The following is a 17,357-nucleotide window of genomic DNA, read 5'->3' as shown; positions in this document are numbered from 1 at the left end:
ATATATATATATATATATATATATATATGTATATATATATATATATATATATATATATATATATATGTATGAAATACTTGACTTTCAGTGAATTCTAGCTATATATATATTTTTTATTTTTTATTTTATTTACATAGAAAAGAAAAAAAAATACTTGGATTTCAGTGTTCCAGTGGCTATCCACTAGATGGCAGTATTGTCCTGTTTAACTTCTCCGTTCATGATGAGTATATCATTTCGGCCGCCATGTCTGTAATTTCCTCGTTCTTCTGCTTCGTCTCCTTGTTGGGTGCGCAGTTGTGCACTCTATAAAAGCCCTAGATGATGTTATGACGTCTTTGGGCAGGCAAGCTGTTTATTTTGTGGGAAAGCGGACGTGAGAACAGGCTGTCCCCACTCAGTCTCAGGTCCGCATTGAGCTGGAGGGGGCGTGGCCTCCAGCTCTGGCTGAATACCGGGAGTTTGTCGGGAGAAAATCTCTGCCGGGAGGTTGTCGGGAGAGGCGCCGAATATCGGGATTCTCCCGCTAAAAACGGGAGGGTTGGCAAGTATGAATTAATTCCCAAGAAAAACAGCAGGGGGTCCATCGTCTGGCGGTGGTTTGGCTTCAAGCGGGAAGATGTTGAACAGACAACCGTAATATGTCAAGTATGCGGCAAAACTGTTGCTACGAAAAGTAGCAGCTCTGCTAATGTGTAGCATCATTTGAAAAGTCGCCCGCTAGAGAGTGAAGAGTGCTTGAAACTCCGCATTTCAACATCTCCACAACATGCAGAGGCAACCATTTCCACATCAACACCGTATGGAAAAAACTAGTCAACAACAGAAGGCGATAACGTCCGCAGGAACCTACCACATAGCGAAGGACACACACTATTTGATTTCCTATTATGCAGCTCATTTTTATTTGACAGTTATTGAAATATCTTGTGTGACATCATGCACAAAAGTGCACTTTAATTGTTTTAAATTCTAGTGGCGTTCTGTACAAAAAGTGCACTTTAATTCAGTGTTGTTTTGATATGTCATCTTAGTGACATCATGCACAAAAAGCTTGTTTTAAAAATGTCTCTGACAATCTTGCACTTTCTGTTTTGGAACTGACATGAATGTTTGTGCCACTGCTTAATAACTGTTTAATAAATACACTTTTGCTAAATTGACTTAGTTGTGATTTCCCTTTCTGCATGAAAGTTTAAAATTAGCATATATTAATGCAGTATGAAGAAGAATGTTTTAATGTAGACACACAGAATCATCATACTGCTGTGTTTATATGCATCAAGTGCAGAGGTGGGTAGCAACGCGCTACATTTACTCCGTTACATCTACTTGAGTAACTTTTGGGATAAATTGTACTTCTAATAGTAGTTTTAATGCAACATACTTTTATATTTATAGAGAAGAAACGCTACTTTTACTCCGCTCCATTTATCTACATTCAGCTTGCTACTCGCTACTGATTGTTATCGATCTCTTAACGCACGCTTTGTTTGTTTTGGTTTGTCAGACAGACCTTCAAAGTAGGATCTATGCATGCCCGCGTTTCACCAATCAAATAGAATCCCTGGTGACGTTTGACTCCGTTTCACGAATCAAACAGAGCCAGGCAGTCACATAAAGTTTTTAAGCGGCAAAACGACGACAAGCTTAAGCTTACATGAACTCAACGTCAAATTTGAGGAAGCACATGGCGGTAAGTAACGTTAGTGGATATTTTGGCTGTCACCGTAGGCTGATGTTAGCTTCCCTGCTATGAATCACTGTCAAATGTACATCGTGTGGGGACATTTATTAACGCACTGCAGCCTCATGGACAGACAAGACACACAAACACACACATAGTCGCACACACACACACACACACACATACATAGAAACACCAATCAGTGTGTTCCCAGGTGCAGCCCACACCTATCAGTTTATGGTTTGCGTAAAGGCTAACTTGTTATTTTCCTTTGTAATCTTTGCCTACTGGGCCTATGGTGCTGTTAAGTTATTGTGACTCAATTTGCCTTATTTTTTTTTATGTTAATGTATTATTATTTAATATATATTATTGTTTTAGTTGCTTAAGAGATATTCCTGGCTCTGAATTTGCTCTTTGCTATTTTTATGTTTTTGTGCATTATTTAATATTAATAATAATAATAATAATGGATTTTATATTTGTTGCCGTCATTAAACGAACAGGTTACTCATCAGTTACTCGGTACTTGAGTAGTTTTTTCACAACGTACTTTTTACTTTTACTCAAGTAAATATTTGGGTGACTACTCCTTGCTTTAACTTGAGTAATAAATCTCTAAAGTAACAGTACTCTTACTTGAGTACAATTTCTGGCTACTCTACCCACCTCTGATCATTCAAGGCTAAGGCAAAATTATCGAGATATATATCATGTATCGGGACATGGCCTAAAAATATCGAGGTATTAATAAAAGGCCGTATCGCCCAGCCCTGTCAGGCGGTTTTGTTTGGATTAAAATGCACACACACAGAAGAAGTCTCCCTGCTAGCGTTTTGAGGGTGTTGCCAGCGCTCCTAATGAGACCGTCAGGGCTAGTTAGCGCAGCCTGGCAGTCTCACGTCCCCTCCGGGCTGCAGACAGCTGTTATTAGCTGCTAATGCTACTGTACGCCAAAGGGCCAGATTAGCATGCCGGCCAAAATATCAAACATTCCCTTAAGCGTCGCTACGTAGTCCTGGCCATGCTAGCTTGTTAGCTGCTTGCATCTCAACGTCTTGAGTACGTAACTCCATTAGCTCAGCATCCACACTGTCGTTGTCCTGCTAGTAGTTTATATTTTTTGCTCATTATCGTCCAAGCGCGGTGTGGAAAACAAGCTTTGGCGTACATTGCTTGTGGGCTTCTTCCATCTTGCTAATCACGATGCAGGTCCTATAATCTGTTTACAGCAAGTATAATGTATACAGTAAGCTCATGCCCATGTTGACGCTAGAGACCAGTTTTTTGGACGGTATTTCTCACTTTAATGGTGGAATTATGTCAGCATTTCTCACATCAAAGGTCTTTGAAGCCAGCATGTGTGCTAAGATGAATTTTTAAGTATTTGATATATTTTTTTATTTTATTTGGTTGTAAGTGCCCTGGTGTTGGAATGCTACAGTGAGGATGTTTGACTAGCACATGGTATTGGTTCTTATCAACCTGCATTAAGGATCTTTGACTAACATGTTTAGTAGGTCCTTAAAAACAGCAATATTCCTCACATAGAGAAACAACATAGTTATCTGGTTATATATGAGATCTTTGACTGGTTGTTTTTTAATAGGTTCTTAAAAAAACTACCTGTGAATAGTGATTTCCCAGTGGATTTCTATAAACAGCAGCATTGTCCTGCTGTAAAGAGGATCTTTGATTTTGTTGTGTTTATTAGGTGTTCTTATAGAGGATCTTTGACTGTTTGTCCAACAGGTTCATAAAAACATCAGAGTTCTCCAGTTAAATAGGGGATCTTTGACTAGTGGATTTTTTTTATAGGTCCTTCAAAAACAGCAATGTTTCTCTCAAAGACGATCTTTGACTAGTAGAATCCCAAAAGCAACGTTGTCTTGTGTCCAGTTATATAGAGGATCTTTGACTCACTTTTTTTGTGGGTCCTCTCATAGAGGATCTTTAAATAGCTCTTTTCCAACAAGACTCATAAAAACAGCAGAGTTCTTCGGCTATATATTTGATTTTTTTTCTTCGTCCTTCAAAAACAGCAATTTTCCTCTCAAAGAAGATCTTTGACTAGTGTTTTTTTCAGTAGATTCCTACAAAAAAGCAGCCTTGTCCTGTTATATAGAGGATCTTTAACTCTGTTTTTTGTGGGTCTTCTCATAGAGGATCTTTGACTAGTGTTTTTCCAACAAGACTCCTAAAAACAGCAGAGTCCTCCGGTTATATATGGGATCTTTGACCCGTGATTTTTTTTCTTGGTCCTTCAAAAACAGCAATGTTTCTCTTAAAGAAGAGCTTTCACATGTGTTTTTTTCAGTACATTCGTACAAAAAAGCCCCGTTGTCCTGTTATATAGAGGATCTTTAACTCAGTTTTTTTTGTGGGTCCTTTTAGAGAGGATCTTTGACTAGTGTTGTTCCAACAGATTTCTAAAAATAGCAGAGTTCTTGTCTCATAGGGGATCTTTGACTCGTGATTTTTTTTTCTTCGTCCTTCAAAAACAGCAATTTTCCTCTCAAAGAAGATCTTTGACTAGTGTTTTTTTCAGTACATTCCAACAAAAAAACAGCGTTGTCCTGTTGTAAAGACAATCTTTGATTTTGTTGTTTTTATTAGGTGTTCTTATAGTGGATCTTTGACTAATGTTTGTCCAACAGGTTCATAAAAACATCAGAGTTATCCAGTTAAATAGGGGATCTTTGACTAGTGGATTTTTTAATAGGTCCTTCAAAAACACCAAAGTTCCTCTCAAAGAAGATCTTTGACTAGTGTTTTTCCCAGTAGATTCCTAAAAGCAGCGTTGTCTTGTGTCCAGTTAAATAAAGGATCTTTCACTCACATTTTTGTGGGTCCTCTCATAAAGGATCTTGGACTAGTGCTTTTCCAACAAGACTCCTAAAAACAGCAGAGTTCTCCGGTTATATAGGGATCTTTGACTCATGATATTTTTTCTTCTCCCTTCAAAAACAGCAATGTTCCTCTCAAAGAAGATCTTTGACTAGTGTTTTTTTCAGTAGATTCCTACAAATAAGCAGCGTTGTCCTGTTGTAAAGAGGATCTTTGATTTTGTTGTGTTTATTAGGTGTTCTTATAGAGGATCTTTGACTGTTTGTCCAACAGGTTCATAAAAACATCAGAGTTCTCCAGTTAAATAGGGGATCTTTGACTAGTGGATTTTTTTATAGGTCCTTCAAAAACAGCAATGTTTCTCTCAAAGAAGATCTTTGACTAGTAGAATCCAAAAAGCAGCGTTGTCTTGTGTCCGGTTATATAGAGGATCTTTGACTCACTTTTTTTGTGGGTCCTCTCATAGAGGATCTTTAAATAGCTCTTTCCCAACAAGACTCCTAAAAACAGCAGAGTTCTTCGGCTATATAGGGGATCTTTGACTCGTGATTTTTTTTCTTCGTCCTTCAAAAACAGCAATGCTCCTCTCAAAGAAGATCTTTGACTAGTGTTTTTTTCAGTAGATTCCTACAAATAAGCAGCGTTGTCCTGTTGTAAAGAGGATCTTTGATTTTGTTGTGTTTATTAGGTGTTCTTATAGTGGATCTTTGACTAATGTTTGTCCAACAGGTTCATAAAAACATCAGAGTTCTCCAGTTAAATAGGGGATCTTTGACTAGTGGATTTTTTTATAGGTCCTTCAAAAACAGCAATGTTTCTCTCAAAGAAGATCTTTGACTAGTAGAATCCAAAAAGCAGCGTTGTCTTGTGTCCGGTTATATAGAGGATCTTTGACTCACTTTTTTTGTGGGTCCTCTCATAGAGGATCTTTAAATAGCTCTTTTCCAACAAGACTCCTAAAAACAGCAGAGTTCTTCGGCTGTATAGGGGATCTTTGACTCGTGATTTTTTTTCTTCGTCCTTCAAAAACAGCAAAGTTCCTCTCAAAGAAGATCTTTGACTAGTGTTTTTTTCAGTAGATTCCAACAAAAAAACAGCGTTGTCCTGTTGTAAAGACAATCTTTGATTTTGTTGTTTTTATTAGGTGTTCTTATAATGGATCTTTGACTAATGTTTGTCCAACAGGTTCATAAAAACATCAGAGTTCTCCAGTTAAATAGGGGATCTTTGACTAGTGGATTTTTTTATAGGTCCTTCAAAAACACCAAAGTTCCTCTCAAAGAAGATCTTTGGCTAGTGTTTTTCCCAGTAGATTCCTAAAAGCAGCGTTGTCTTGTGTCCAGTTAAATAAAGGATCTTTGACTCACTTTTTTGTGGGTCCTCTCATAAAGGATCTTGGACTAGTGCTTTTCCAACAAGACTCCTAAAAACAGTAGAGTTCTCCGGTTATATAGGGATCTTTGACTCATGATATTTTTTTCTTCTTCCTTCAAAAACAGCAATGTTCCTCTCAAAGAAGATCTTTGACTAGTGTTTTTTTCAGTAGATTCCAACAAAAAAACAGCGTTGTCCTGTTGTAAAGACAATCTTTGATTTTGTTGTTTTTATTAGGTGTTCTTATAATGGATCTTTGACTAATGTTTGTCCAACAGGTTCATAAAAACATCAGAGTTATCCAGTTAAATAGGGGATCTTTGACTAGTGGATTTTTTTATAGGTCCTTCAAAAACAGCAATGTTTCTCTCAAAGAAGATCTTTGACTAGTGTTTTTCCCGGTAGATTCCTAAAAACAGCGTTGTTTTGTGTCCAGTTATATAGAGGATCTTTGACTCACTTTTTTTGTGGATCCTCTCATAGAGGATCTTGGACTAGTGCTTTTCCAACAAGACTCCTAAAAGCAGCAGAGTTCTCCGGTTATATAGGGGATCTTTGACTCGTGATTGTTTTTCTTCTTCCTTCAAAAACAGCCATGTTCCTCTCAAAGAAGATCTTTGACTAGTGTTTTTCCCAGTATATTCCTAAAAACAGTGTTGTCCTGTTGTAAAGAGGATATTTGATTTTGTTGTGTTTATTAGGTGTTCTTATAGAGGAACTTTGACTAATGTTTGTCCAACAGGTTCATAAAAACATCAGAGTTCTCCAGTTAAATAGGGGATCTTTGACTAGTGGATTTTTTTATAGGTCCTTCAAAAACAGCAATGTTTCTCTCAAAGAAGATCTTTGACTAGTAGAATCCCAAAAGCAGCGTTGTCTTGTGTCCGGTTATATAGAAGATCTTTGACTCACTTTTTTTGTGGGTCCTCTCATAGAGGATCTTTAAATAGCTCTTTTCCAACAAGACTCATAAAAACAGCAGAGTTCTTCGGCTATATAGGGGATCTTTGACTCGTGATTTTTTTTCTTCGTCCTTCAAAAACAGCAATGCTCCTCTCAAAGAAGATCTTTGACTAGTGTTTTTTTCAGTAGATTCCTACAAATAAGCAGCGTTGTCCTGTTGTAAAGAGGATCTTTGATTTTGTTGTGTCTATTAGGTGTTCTTATCGAGGATCTTTGACTGTTTGTCCAACAGGTTCATAAAAACATCAGAGTTCTCCAGTTAAATAGGGGATCTTTGACTAGTGGATTTTTTTATAGGTCCTTCAAAAACAGCAATGTTTCTCTCAAAGAAGATCTTTGACTAGTAGAATCCAAAAAGCAGCGTTGTCTTGTGTCCGGTTATATAGAGGATCTTTGACTCACTTTTTTTGTGGGTCCTCTCATAGAGGATCTTTAAATAGCTCTTTTCCAACAAGACTCATAAAAACAGCAGAGTTCTTCGGCTATATAGGGGATCTTTGACTCGTGATTTTTTTTTTCTTCGTCCTTCAAAAACAGCAATGCTCCTCTCAAAGAAGATCTTTGACTAGTGTTTTTTTCAGTAGATTCCTACAAAAAAACAGCGTTGTCCTGTTGTAAAGACAATCTTTGATTTTGTTGTGTTTATTAGGTGTTCTTATAGAGGATCTTTGACTAATGTTTGTCCAACAGGTTCATAAAAACATCAGAGTTATCCAGTTAAATAGGGGATCTTTGACTAGTGGATTTTTTTATAGGTCCTTCAAAAACACCAAAGTTCCTCTCAAAGAAGATCTTTGACTAGTGTTTTTCCCAGTAGATTCCTAAAAGCAGCGTTGTCTTGTGTCCAGTTAAATAAAGGATCTTTGACTCACTTTTTTGTGGGTCCTCTCATAAAGGATCTTGGACTAGTGCTTTTCCAACAAGACTCCTAAAAACAGTAGGGTTCTCCGGTTATATAGGGATCTTTGACTCATGATATTTTTTTCTTCTTCCTTCAAAAACAGCAATGTTCCTCTCAAAGAAGATCTTTGACTAGTGTTTTTTTCAGTAGATTCCTACAAATAAGCAATGTTGTCCTGTTGTAAAGAGGATCTTTGATTTTGTTGTGTTTATTAGGTGTTCTTATAGAGGATCTTTGACTGTTTGTCCAACAGGTTCATAAAAACATCAGAGTTCTCCAGTTAAATAGGGGATCTTTGACTAGTGGATTTTTTTATAGGTCCTTCAAAAACAGCAATGTTTCTCTCAAAGAAGATCTTTGACTAGTAGAATCCCAAAAGCAGCGTTGTCTTGTGTCCGGTTATTTAGAGGATCTTTGACTCACTTTTTTTGTGGGTCCTCTCATAGAGGATCTTTAAATAGCTCTTTTCCAACAAGACTCATAAAAACAGCAGAGTTCTTCGGCTATATAGGGGATCTTTGACTCGTGATTTTTTTTCTTCGTCCTTCAAAAACAGCAATGCTCCTCTCAAAGAAGATCTTTGACTAGTGTTTTTTTCAGTAGATTCCAACAAAAAAACAGCGTTGTCCTGTTGTAAAGACAATCTTTGATTTTGTTGTTTTTATTAGGTGTTCTTATAATGGATCTTTGACTAATGTTTGTCCAACAGGTTCATAAAAACATCAGAGTTCTCCAGTTAAATAGGGGATCTTTGACTAGTGGATTTTTTTATAGGTCCTTCAAAAACACCAAAGTTCCTCTCAAAGAAGATCTTTGGCTAGTGTTTTTCCCAGTAGATTCCTAAAAGCAGCGTTGTCTTGTGTCCAGTTAAATAAAGGATCTTTGACTCACTTTTTTGTGGGTCCTCTCATAAAGGATCTTGGACTAGTGCTTTTCCAACAAGACTCCTAAAAACAGTAGAGTTCTCCGGTTATATAGGGATCTTTGACTCATGATATTTTTTTCTTCTTCCTTCAAAAACAGCAATGTTCCTCTCAAAGAAGATCTTTGACTAGTGTTTTTTTCAGTAGATTCCTACAAATAAGCAGTGTTGTCCTGTTGTAAAGAGGATCTTTGATTTTCTTGTGTTTATTAGGTGTTCTTATAGAGGATCTTTGACTGTTTGTCCAACAGGTTCATAAAAACATCAGAGTTCTCCAGTTAAATAGGGGATCTTTGACTAGTGGATTTTTTTATAAGTCCTTCAAAAACAGCAATGTTTCTCTGAAAGAAGATCTTTGACTAGTAGAATCCCAAAAGCAGCGTTGTCTTGTGTCCGGTTATATAGAGGATCTTTGACTCACTTTTTTTGTGGGTCCTCTCATAGAGGATCTTTAAATAGCTCTTTTCCAACAAGACTCATAAAAACAGCAGAGTTCTTCGGCTATATAGGGGATCTTTGACTCGTGATTTTTCTTTCTTCGTCCTTCAAAAACAGCAATGTTCCTCTCAAAGAAGATCTTTGACTAGTGTTTTTTTCAGTAGATTCCTACAAAAAAGCAGCCTTGTCCTGTTATATAGAGGATCTTTAACTCTGTTTTTTGTGGGTCTTCTCATAGAGGATCTTTGACTAGTGCTTTTCCAACAAGACTCCTAAAAACAGCAGAGTCCTCCGGTTATATATGGGATCTTTGACCCGTGATTTTTTTTCTTGGTCCTTCAAAAACAGCAATGTTTCTCTCAAAGAAGAGCTTTCACATGTTTTTTTCAGTACATTCGTACAAAAAAGCATCGTTGTCCTGTTATATAGAGGATCTTTAACTCAGATTTTTTGTGGGTCCTTTTAGAGAGGATCTTTGACTAGTGTTGTTCTAACAGATTTCTAAAAATAGCAGAGTCCTTGTCTCATAGGGGATCTTTGACTCGTGATTTTTTTCTTCTTTGTCCTTCAAAAACAGCAATTTTCCTCTCAAAGAAGATCTTTGAATAGTGTTTTTTTCAGTAGATTCCAACAAAAAAGCAGCGTTGTCCTGTTGTAAAGACAATCTTTGATTTTGTTGTTTTTATTAGGTGTTCTTATAGTGGATCTTTGACTAATGTTTGTCCAACAGGTTCATAAAAACATCAGAGTTATCCAGTTAAATAGGGGATCTTTGACTAGTGGATTTTTTATAGGTCCTTCAAAAACACCAAAGTTCCTCTCAAAGAAGATCTTTGACTAGTGTTTTTCCCAGTAGATTCCTAAAACCAGCGTTGTCTTGTGTCCAGTTAAATAAAGGATCTTTGACTCACTTTTTTGTGGGTCCTCTCATAGAGAATCTTGGACTAGTGCTTTTCCAACAAGACTCCTAAAAACAGCAGAGTTCTCCGGTTATATAGGGGATCTTTGACTCGGTTTTTTTTCTTCTTTGTCCTTCAAAAACAGCAATGTTCCTCTCAGAGAAGATCTTTGACTAGTGTTTTTTTCAGTAGATTCCTGCAAAAAAGCAGCGTTGTCCTGTTGTAAAGAGGATCTTTGATTTTGTTGTGTCTATTAGGTGTTCTCATAGAGGATCTTTGACTAATGTTTGTCCAACAGGTTCATAAAAACATCAGAGTTCTCCAGTTAAATAGGGGATCTTTGACGAGTGGATTTTTTTATAGGTCCTTCAAAAACAGCAATGTTCCTCTCAAAGAAGATCTTTGTGTTAGGACCCGCTGCTCGGATCACAGTTTGGTTACAGTTTAGTGTCACGTGTGTTTTGTTTCTGTTGCCATGACGGCAGATTTTGCTCACCTGCCTCTGGTTAGCGTTTCGGGACGCGCACCTGTTGCCCGAGCGCTAATCAGAGGGCTATTTAGTCTTCGCCCAGGCAGCACTCTGCCTGGCTTCCTAGTTTGTTCTCATGCAACAGCTGACGACCACTTTGCTTCCTGCTAGCTCTCATGCTAGATTATTTTGCTTGCTAGCTCCCATGCTAGTCGTTTTTGTTTTTCTCCTGTCTGCTTTAGTTCTAAAATAAATCATTTTCCTACCTGCAAGCTGTGTCCGAGCCCGTCTGCATCCTTGGGAGAACACCACCGCACCACGACGCGACCCGGTCGTTACACTTTGACTAGTGTTTTTCCCAGTAGATTCCTAAAAGCAGCGTTTTCTTGTGTCCAGTTAAATAAAGGATCTTTGACTCACTTTTTTTTTGTGGGTCCTCTCATATAGGATCTTGGACTAGTGCTTTTCCAACAAGACTCCTAAAAACAGCAGAGTTCTCCGGTTATATAGGGGGATCTTTGACTCGTGATTTTTTTTTTTCTTCCTTCAAAAACAGCAATGTTCCTCTCAAAGAAGATCTTTGACTAGTGTTTTTCCCCGTAGATTCTTAAAAAAAAAAAAAGCTGTGTTGTATGGTGTCCTGTAAAAATGAGGATCTTTGACTCTGTTTTTTGTGGGTCTTCTCATAGAGGATCTTTCACTAGTGTTGTTCCAACAAATGTCTAAAAATAGCAGAGTTCTTGTGTTATATTGGAGATCTTTGACTTGTGATTTTTTTTCTTGGTCCTTCAAAAAAAAGCAATGTCTCTCTTAAAGAAGATCTTTGACTAGTGTGTTTCCCAGTAGATTCCTAAAAAAAAAAATAAAAAAAATAAAAAAGCAGCATTGTCTCGTGTCCTGTTATTGGAGGATTTTTGACTCCATTTTTTTTGTGGGTCCTCTCATAGAGGATCTTTGACTAGTGCTTTTCCACCAAGACTACTAAAAACAGCAGTTTCCCGGTCATATAAGGGATCTTTGACTCATGATTTTTTTTTTCTTGGTCTTTCAAAAACAGCAATGTTTCTCTCAAAGAAGAGCTTTCACTCGTGTTTTTTCAGTAGATTCCTACAAAAAAACAGTGTTTGCCTGTTTTATAGAGGATCTTTAACTCAGTTTTTTTGTGTCCTCAAAAGAGGATCTTTGACTAGTGTTGTTCCAACAGATTTCTAAAAATAGCAGTTAGTGTTATATTGTAGATCTTTGACTTGTGATTTTTTTTCTTCGTCCTTCAAATACAGCAATGGACTTCTCAAAGAAAGTCTTTAACGAGTGTTTTTCCAGTAGATTCCTACAAAAAAAGCAGTATTGTCCTGTTATATTTAGGATCTTTGATTCAGTTTTTTGTGGGTCCTCTCAGACGATCCTTGACTAGAGTTTTTTTTTTTTTTTTTTAACAGATTCCTAAAATCAACAGAGTTCTCCATGAATTTTTTTTTCCTTGTCCTCCAAAAAAAGCAATGTTCTTTCCAAAGAAAATCTTTGACTTGTTTTTCCAGTAGATGCCTACAAAAAAGCCTGAGTCCTGTTATATCTAGGATCTTTGATTCGGTATTTTGTGGGTCCTCTCACGGAGGATCTTTGACTAAGGTTTCTCCAACAGATTTCTAAAAACAGCAGAGTTCTCCGGTTATACAGGGGATCTTTGACTCATTATTTTTTTTCTTGGTCTTTCAAGAGCAGCAATGTTTCTCTCAAAGAAGAGCTCTCACTCGTGTTTTTTTTTCAGTAGATTCCTACAAAAAAGCACCAATGTCCTGTGTCCTATAAATAGAGGATCTTTGACTCAATTTCATTTGTGGGTCCTCTCATAGGGGATCTTTGACTAGGCTTTTCCCAACACAGTCCGAAAAACAGCTGTTCTCCGGTTATATTAATGATCTTTGACTGGTGATATTTGAGTTGCTTGTGTTACTCTATTATCACGCCCTGCTTGTCAGTTCAAAGTCTTGTGTTGGTGTTTTCCTATCTTTAATGTTTAGTTACTATCTGGCAGCCTTATTTTCAAGTTCCATTTTTTGTTACTTTGGTTATGCGGCACCTTTACTTTGTCTACCAGCGCACCTGTTCTGAGTTTGTAATCTAGTTTATCTAAGTTCAGCTGGTGCTTTGTGTTTATGCTGCTTCTCGTGTGTTGAAGTCTGTTGGGGTCCTCCAGCATTCTGTTAGTTTAGTTTGTAGTCTGTTTAGTTTTTTTGTAATTACATAGCCTTCCCTATGCTTCAGTGCATTTCCTAGCTGCACTCTTCTTTTGTTTTGTTGCTTATTAAATACCTTTTTACCTGCTGCCTTCAGATTATGACTACTATCGTTATCATGGGTCCCAAACTCCACGTATATAGAGGATGATGAAATAGTACTTTTCCAAAATATAAAAAAAAAACTGCCGAGTTCCCCGGTTATTTAGAAGAAGATTGTTTTTTTAATAAGTCCGTAAAACTGTCAATATTTATCCCATTAAGGATCTTTGGCGAGTGTTTTTTTTTATCGAGCAGATTCCTAAAAACTGCAGTTTTGACTAGTGCAAACTGTTTATGACTATATCAGGTATTTGGTAACTTAATGATAAGATGCTGTGGCTAATCGTTGAATGACATATGAAAATTTAAATTTAATGTTTCTTAGTTTTGGGAAAATATGGTCCACAGGACAGTTTAGATCGGGGGTCAGCAACCTCTTTAGCGCCGCCCTAGTGGCTCCCTGGAGCTTTTTCAAAAATGGAAAAAGATGGGGGGAAAATATATTGTTTTAATAATGTTTCTGTAGGAGGACAAACATGCCACAAACCTTCCTCATTGTTACAAAGCCCACTGTTTAATATGTTTGTGTTTCACTGATGACAGTATTTGGCCAGCGCCGTTTTGTCCTACTAATTTTGGCGGTCCTTGGACTCACCATAGTTGGTTTACGTGTACAAGTTTCTCCGTCGCTGCCACGGAAAGACGTGTTTTATGCCACTCCTTCTTTGTCTCATTTTGTCCACCAAACGTTTTACGCTGTGCGTGAATGCACAAAGGGGAGCTTTGTTGATGTTATTGACTTGCGTGGAGTGCTAATAATTAGAGATGTCCGATAATGGCTTTTTTTGCCGATATCCGATATTCCGATATTGTCCAACTCTTAATTACCTATTCCGATATCAACCGATACCGATATATACAGTCGTGGAATTAACACATTATTATGCCTAATTTTGTTGTGATGCATTAAACAATGTAACAAGGTTTTCCAAAATAAATCAACTCAAGTTATGGGAAAAAAAATGCCAACATGGCACTGCCATATTTATTATTGAAGTCACAAAGTGCATTTTTTTTTTTTTAACATGCCTCAAAACAGCAGCTTGGAATTTGGGACATGCTCTCCCTGAGAGAGCATGAGGAGGTTGAGGTGGGCGGGGTTGGGGAATGCGGGGGGGGGAGGGGGGAAGGTTGGGTGTATATTGTAGCGTTCCGGAAGAGTTAGTGCTGCAAGGGGTTCTGGGTATTTGTTCTGTTGTGTTTATGTTGTGTTACGGTGCGGATGTTCTGCCGAAATGTGTTTGTCATTCTTGTTTGGCGTGGGTTCACAGTGTGGCGCATATTTGTAACAGTGTTAAAGTTGTTTATACGGCTACCCTCAGTGTGACCTGTATGGCTGTTGACCAAGTATGCATGCATTCACTTGTGTGTGTGAAAAGCCGTGGATATTACGTGTCTGGGCCGGCACGCAAAGGCAGTGCCTTTAAGGTTTAATTGGCGCTCTGAACTTCTCCCTACGTCAGCTGTGTTTTAAAAAGTCATAACTGTTACTTTTTGAAACCGATAATTTTGAAACCGATACCAATAATTTCCGATATTACATTTTAAAGCATTTATCGGCCGATATTATTGGACATCTCTACTAATAATCCATGCTAAAATGCTACTTAGGCTAGATGTGTGTACTTATTGCGTCGTTATGCCTCGTTTGTAGGTGTATTTGAGTTAATTTAATTTCCTCTGTGTATTTAATTTATATTAACATGTCTCATGACACATTATCTGTATGTAATATTGGCTGCGTTTCTGATTGTGTGCCATGTTGTTCCAGACCACAGCAAACGTTACCCAGCTTGCAAAGATTGTAATAAATCCATTAGAAGAAGACAGTCAGTCCTTTCCTTTAACTTGGACACACACATCTATACCTCTGGCAGTTTGAAGCCAGTCATTTCCAGGAGTTATCTAACCCTCTGAGACACTTACTTAACGTGTTGCCTTCATTATAACACTTACATAAGGCTTTTAACTTTTTTGCGGCTCCACACGGATTTGTTTTTGTTGTATTTTTGGTCCAATATGGCTCTTTGAACATGTAGTGTTGCCGACCCCTGGTTTAGATGAACAGCTCGGATCTAGGTATTCGCTACAGACATTTGATTTTTGCTTCCAATCTACATTCCTTGTGCATAAAAGCAAAAATACTTACAGTTTGTCTGTGTTTCTTCTCTTTCAGAGCAGATACGCCGTTACAGATCGAGGTGTGAGGCTCTACAGTTCTCTGCCCATGCGCCCGAACCCCGACGGAAAGAGACTGCCATCTACTGGGGTAAGGCCACTCCCAAATATAATTTTTATTTTTTTTATTTTTTATTTTTGTCCTGTCCAGCTTCTCAGGCAAATCATATAGTTGATGTAGATGCCCATATCGGCTGTTCAGATGTACTTTACAAAAGAGGAAGTGTAGGATCAAGATTTTTGGAGCTCTTTGTACAGTGGATCAGATGTTTGATGAAGCTTTGTGTCTATCTACCACCACTACTGTTTTCTGTTTATTTGTTACTGACTGTGGCAGGACACCTCTGCCTCTGTTTCACTTTATGTTGCTGGTAAATAATATGGTTGTAGTAGTAGGCTAAAGTTAAATTATTTAGTATGCACTAATTAAAGGGGCAGAGCTTTAAGAGACATTTTAACTTTTATATTTTTATAAGATATATTTTTTGTAAGAACCACAATTAATAAATATATTTCAGTGAATAACTTCAAATCTGTATATAAATATGTACATAAAGTGTTGTAATTATATTGTAAAATGGATGGATGGATGGACGTTTAAAACAAAACTGGTATTATTAATTAGTAAGTATACATTTTTTGAGCCTTTTTAGAGAAAATCATATAATCGTAGTAAATTATGCAAATTACTCGATGATGACATGGTGACCACGCCCATAGCCACGCCCCCACCGCCACAGGTATCTTGGCAGTTTATGGGAAACACTGATTTGCATAGCACTTCTTTGCTTTTGAAAGACACAACTTGGGACTGGATACTCACTTGTGAGTCACACATGAGTATTCGATCGTAGGAGGCGTACTTAGAAGGGCCTACAGTCAACGACTCGTGATCTGATTGGCCTTCGCAGCTGTCTATCAACTGTATGTACACCGTTCGCCTACACTGCACAGACCGCCACGGATTTCATACAGCGCTGGCAACAAGCTAGTTGAATTCTGATTGGATCAAAAGGACTAACGTAAGAACAGCAACACTGTAGCCTAATATGATATAAAGACAATATAATGCATACTTTTATATATTTAGGGAAAGTAAATTCTAAATAAAATGAACTTTCCTCAATTTATTATCATGATTTATGTCAGGGGTCACCAACCTTTTTGAAACCAAGAGCTACTTCTTGGGTACTGATTAATGTGAAGGGCTACCAGTTTGATACACACTTAAATAAATTGCCAGAAATAGCCAATTTGCTCAATTTACCTTTAACTCTATGTTATTATTAATAATTAATAATATTTACACTTAATTGAACGGTTTAAAAGAGGAGAAAACAAGAAAAAAATGACAATTAAATTTAGAAACATAGTTTATTTTCAATTTCGACTCTTTAAAATTCAAAATTCAACCGAAAAAAAGAAGAGAAAAACTAGCTAATTTGAATCTTTTTGAAAAAAAATTTAAAAAAGGATTTATGGAACATCATTAGTAATTTTTCCTGATTAAGATTAATTTTAGAATTTTGATGAAATGTTTTAAATAGGTTAAAATCCAATCTGCACTTTGTTAGAATATATAACAAATTGGACGAAGCTATATTTCTAACAAAGACAAATCATTATTTCTTCTAGATTTTCCAGAACAAAAATTTTAAAAGAAATTCAAAAGACTTTGAAATAAGATTTAAATTTGATTCTAGAGATTTTCAAGATTTGCCAGAATAATTTTTTTGAATTTTAATCATGATAAGTTTGAAGAAATATTTCACAAATATTCTTCGTCGAAAAAACAGAAGCTAAAATGAAGAATTAAATTAAAATGTATTTATTATTCTTTACAATAAAAAAAAAAAAGTTACTTGAACATTGATTTAAATTGTCAGGAAAGAAGAGGAAGGAATTTAAAAGGTAAAAAGGTATATGTGTTTAAAAATCCTAAAAATCATTTTAAGGTTGTATTTTTTTGCTAAAATTGTCTTTCTGAAAGTTATATGAAGGAAAGTAAAACAAATTAATGAATTTATTTAAACAAGTGAAGACCAAGTCTTTAAAATATTTTCTTGGATTTTCAAATTCTATTTGAGTTTTGTCTCTCTTAGAATTAAAAATGTCGGGCAAAGCGAGACCAGCTTGCTAGTAAATAAATACAATTTAAAAAATAGAGGCAGCTCACTGGTAAGTGCTGCTATTTGAGCTATTTTTAGAACAGGCCAGCGGGCTACTCATCTGGTCCTTACGGGCTACCTGGTGCCCGCGGGCACCGCGTTGGTGACCCCTGATTTATGTTAAGCCAGCAGAGAAGGCCTTTCCAGCCACTGACTTTAACCTTCCTGAATC

At 36.9% G+C, this 17,357-nt stretch overlaps 1 protein-coding gene across 4 annotated transcripts in view; it reads left to right on the top strand.

Annotated features, from left to right (window-relative positions):
- LOC133643531 (thymocyte selection-associated high mobility group box protein TOX-like) overlaps nucleotides 1-17,357 on the top strand; it is a 397,001-nt gene that overhangs the window by 122,615 nt on the left and 257,029 nt on the right. For all 4 annotated transcript variants that reach the window (XM_062038162.1, XM_062038161.1, XM_062038163.1 and 1 more), the window contains one exon: nucleotides 15,016-15,108. In XM_062038162.1, coding sequence (XP_061894146.1) covers nucleotides 15,067-15,108 — 42 coding nt within the window. In that variant the 5' untranslated portion in view covers nucleotides 15,016-15,066. The remainder of the gene's footprint in view (nucleotides 1-15,015; nucleotides 15,109-17,357) is intronic.

The sequence above is a fragment of the Entelurus aequoreus genome, linkage group LG26 (assembly GCF_033978785.1).
Source record: "Entelurus aequoreus isolate RoL-2023_Sb linkage group LG26, RoL_Eaeq_v1.1, whole genome shotgun sequence".
NCBI classification, from domain to species: domain Eukaryota; kingdom Metazoa; phylum Chordata; class Actinopteri; order Syngnathiformes; family Syngnathidae; genus Entelurus; species Entelurus aequoreus.
This window is presented reverse-complemented; position numbering and strand designations above follow the sequence as displayed.